Here is a 3,033-nt window from a genome sequence, read left to right on the forward strand (position 1 = left end):
GTGCCTGATGATGACCATGACACGCTCCATGAGGACCAGGGCATGTACGAGCGTCTGACGTCCCAGCAGCTCTTCCTGCTGCTGGACTGCCTGCTGGAGTCCCACAAGTTTGCCAAGGCCTTCAACTCCAACAACGAGCAGAGAACGGCGCTCTGGAAAGCAGGTCAGTTCACTAACAACGTGACTGTGCAGAATCTTAGCAGGGCTCAAAATATTTTTTTCTGGTATGCTTTTATTCCTATTTTGGGAAATAAACCTATCTACTACTACTCCCTGCAATGTTTTAAGTTAAAACTTTTGACCCAACATAAAGAAAATTTTTTGACTGTAAACATGTAACTAATAACTCAAACTTTCATGATAGTACTACCTGCAATGTTTCAAGTTGTTAGTCAAGATTTTACCGGCAATTCTGCAAAGTTTGATGCAAATAACCTACCCCTGCCCTTTTTTAACCTTCTTCTACAAATCAGAAGCTTTTACTATCTTCTTGCAAAGCTAATACCTGCGCTCTACATGTAGCTGTTTTTTATGCATAGCTAGACTATAGTTCATCATACAAAGCCTGCATTATACAATGTATTTAGCCTGCAAAACTTAATTCTTACATTTTTACATTCATCTTGCATTTCCTGCAAATTGTGGGTTGGTACAAATGTATATTGAGCCCTGTTTATTTATGTATGGTGCTGTGTTTATTTGTGAATGTGTGCTTTGTTCTGCTGTGAATTTTTTGTGGTTATGATTAATAATTGTATGTATAAAAAAAATTCTCGTTTGTTATTTGCCAAGCAATTTAGAGTTAGAAATTTGATAACACATAATACTACTGTATACAGTGTATAGAGAAGCAGCTGAAGGTTGAATTTGTCCATACCTTGTACATTTGTTATGTGTGACAATGTGTTTGGTCCATGCTTTTGTTACATTAAATGCTAAATTCTAATATTTTAGCTAATACATGTATATTTAATTTTAAAGCAGATAATTTTGTACAAATTTAATCCCATGGTCAGACTAATTAATGTAAAAGTAGAACAGGGTTTGACAAGCTAAGTCTTACCTTGTGATGACAATATCAGTGTGAAATATACTGAACATCTAGCTTGGCATGAGTAGCTCTTTTAACATATGAGGACTCAGGAAATCTTAAATCAGCAGCATTGAAATTCAGCATATGTGAATTTATTAACGCAAAACGTAGCCAATTAGGCCTGTTAAGCTCCAAGTTATTTTCCCTTGTATGTGATAGATCCTGCATATAAATTTAACCTTGCAGTTGCTACCCTAAGGAAGCCATCTCACAGTTCCAAGTGCTTATGTGCAGTTGTGGTGAATTGGGCTAGGTCAAAAGTCAAGATCCCTCACTTGTACACAATTCATTGTCTAGATGTGTGAATAATAGACTGTGATCACATGGTTTGTCTACTTTTAAGGATCTTAACCTCTGACCTTACCCACAATCCCCTGCAGTACTGGACCTGTGGGATGGCATGTTGTTTGCCTTTTCTCTTAGCCACACGTTTGCCTATTTGCTAACATGCACGCAGTGCCTTTTTTCAGCGTACGGTGTTTGCACACTTCCAAATAACTTCTGCTTGAAAGAAAAAAATTGTCCCAAAGCCGTCAATTTGTTGATGTATTGTACGTTTTTCTTTTCAGAGCTCTTTGTTTCTGTCAGTCATATGTTGAAGTATACAGACCTTTGTTCCATAGGTAAAGATTTCTCGTGTATGATTTGACTAATACACATCAAGTGTTGTTCTGTACGTGTTGCTAGATATGATGCAGCATGTACTAATCTACTGCCCCCCTCCCCACCACCACCACCATATGGTCTCTGGCAGGCTCTGTTGTGCTAGCTACTGATTGCTATGGATACACAGAACTACGTTTGGCTTGCCTGTAGGGTATACATTGTAACGTTACATGTATGTTGGAAAAGTAAGCTTTCTGGACAAAAGGGAGTAAAAGTAACCTAATGCTTGTAGATGTAGTAGAGTCCACCTGTGTGAAATTTGAGGGTTTGGGGAATTCTGAAGTTTGTACATGCAGTCCTATTAGTTTGCTTGTGATTTAAGACTTAAACGATGCAAGGATTTTCCTTTGTCACATTTTGAAAGATGCCATCAAAATCGTTCAATGTCTTGTGATAACACATACTGTAGCTTTTGTGCTTTTTGGTCTGAGTTAATCATTTTGACTACTTCTTACTGGTTTGAAACAAGGCAAGAGATTATAAAAAATTCACTCCTTTTCTGAGCTTACTTCACACTCATACATGCCCTATTTAAGGTCCATTTGCAGTTCTGTGTTCTATGTCAGTACCCAGCTTCACTGGAGCTTGTTGAGACCATAGTGGCACACAGACAGTGGTCCCAGATGTACGTGTGAACAATGTGTATATTTGGTTATTCTCTCCCACCAGTCAGTTTAAGTGGCATGGAAGGACACTTTACCAACCTGTTGGACCTGCACCCCGACATGAATGAGCGAACTCCCTGGGAATGTGCTGGTAGTCAAAAACACACTCCAAAATTTCACCTCCCTCTCTGCTTGTTTCACGTCGTGGTCACTAAGCACTTGTCTGCACGTTGGGGATATCTGTCAGGGAGGTTCAGTAAAGATTCCCCCAGGCCCACTTCCAGGCTTTGTAAAAAAATGCACATTTATTTTTCTATCCATGGGTCACATAGCTATTTTAACATCTGAATTCAGTGGTGATCAGGGTCCTGAGTACTCAGTATGTTCTTCAAAAGTCCTCATGAACTACCGTAATATTCCGTAGATTGAGACCTGGCACTTTCATTAAGCATTTAGACTAATTATAAGAGTTTCTTTCCTCTTTTTCCCTGGAAAATTGGTCCACAATAACTTTTGATGAACATAACAATATATATACAGGACCTGTAGTCTGAATTCATCTGGCTCCAATATTACACTTAAAAAGAAAGTGTTCAAAAACGAAAACATGCATGTGACCTATAGAAATATGTGTGATTATGCATAGCAATATCAGCCCCTTCTACCTGG

At 38.6% G+C, this 3,033-nt stretch overlaps 1 protein-coding gene across 1 annotated transcript in view; it reads left to right on the plus strand.

The window, feature by feature from the left end:
* Window positions 1-6: 6 nt before the first annotated feature.
* Window positions 7-3,033, plus strand: part of LOC109465983 (brefeldin A-inhibited guanine nucleotide-exchange protein 1-like) — a 7,449-nt gene continuing 4,422 nt past the window's right edge. The window contains exons 1-2 of the mRNA XM_019763491.1: window positions 7-163; window positions 1,663-1,716. Of these exons, the coding sequence (XP_019619050.1) occupies window positions 43-163; window positions 1,663-1,716 (175 nt within the window). The 5' untranslated portion in view covers window positions 7-42. The remainder of the gene's footprint in view (window positions 164-1,662; window positions 1,717-3,033) is intronic.

This window comes from Branchiostoma belcheri, unplaced genomic scaffold (genome assembly GCF_001625305.1).
Source record: "Branchiostoma belcheri isolate BF01 breed outbred unplaced genomic scaffold, Haploidv18h27 scaffold16, whole genome shotgun sequence".
In the NCBI taxonomy this organism is placed as follows: domain Eukaryota; kingdom Metazoa; phylum Chordata; class Leptocardii; order Amphioxiformes; family Branchiostomatidae; genus Branchiostoma; species Branchiostoma belcheri.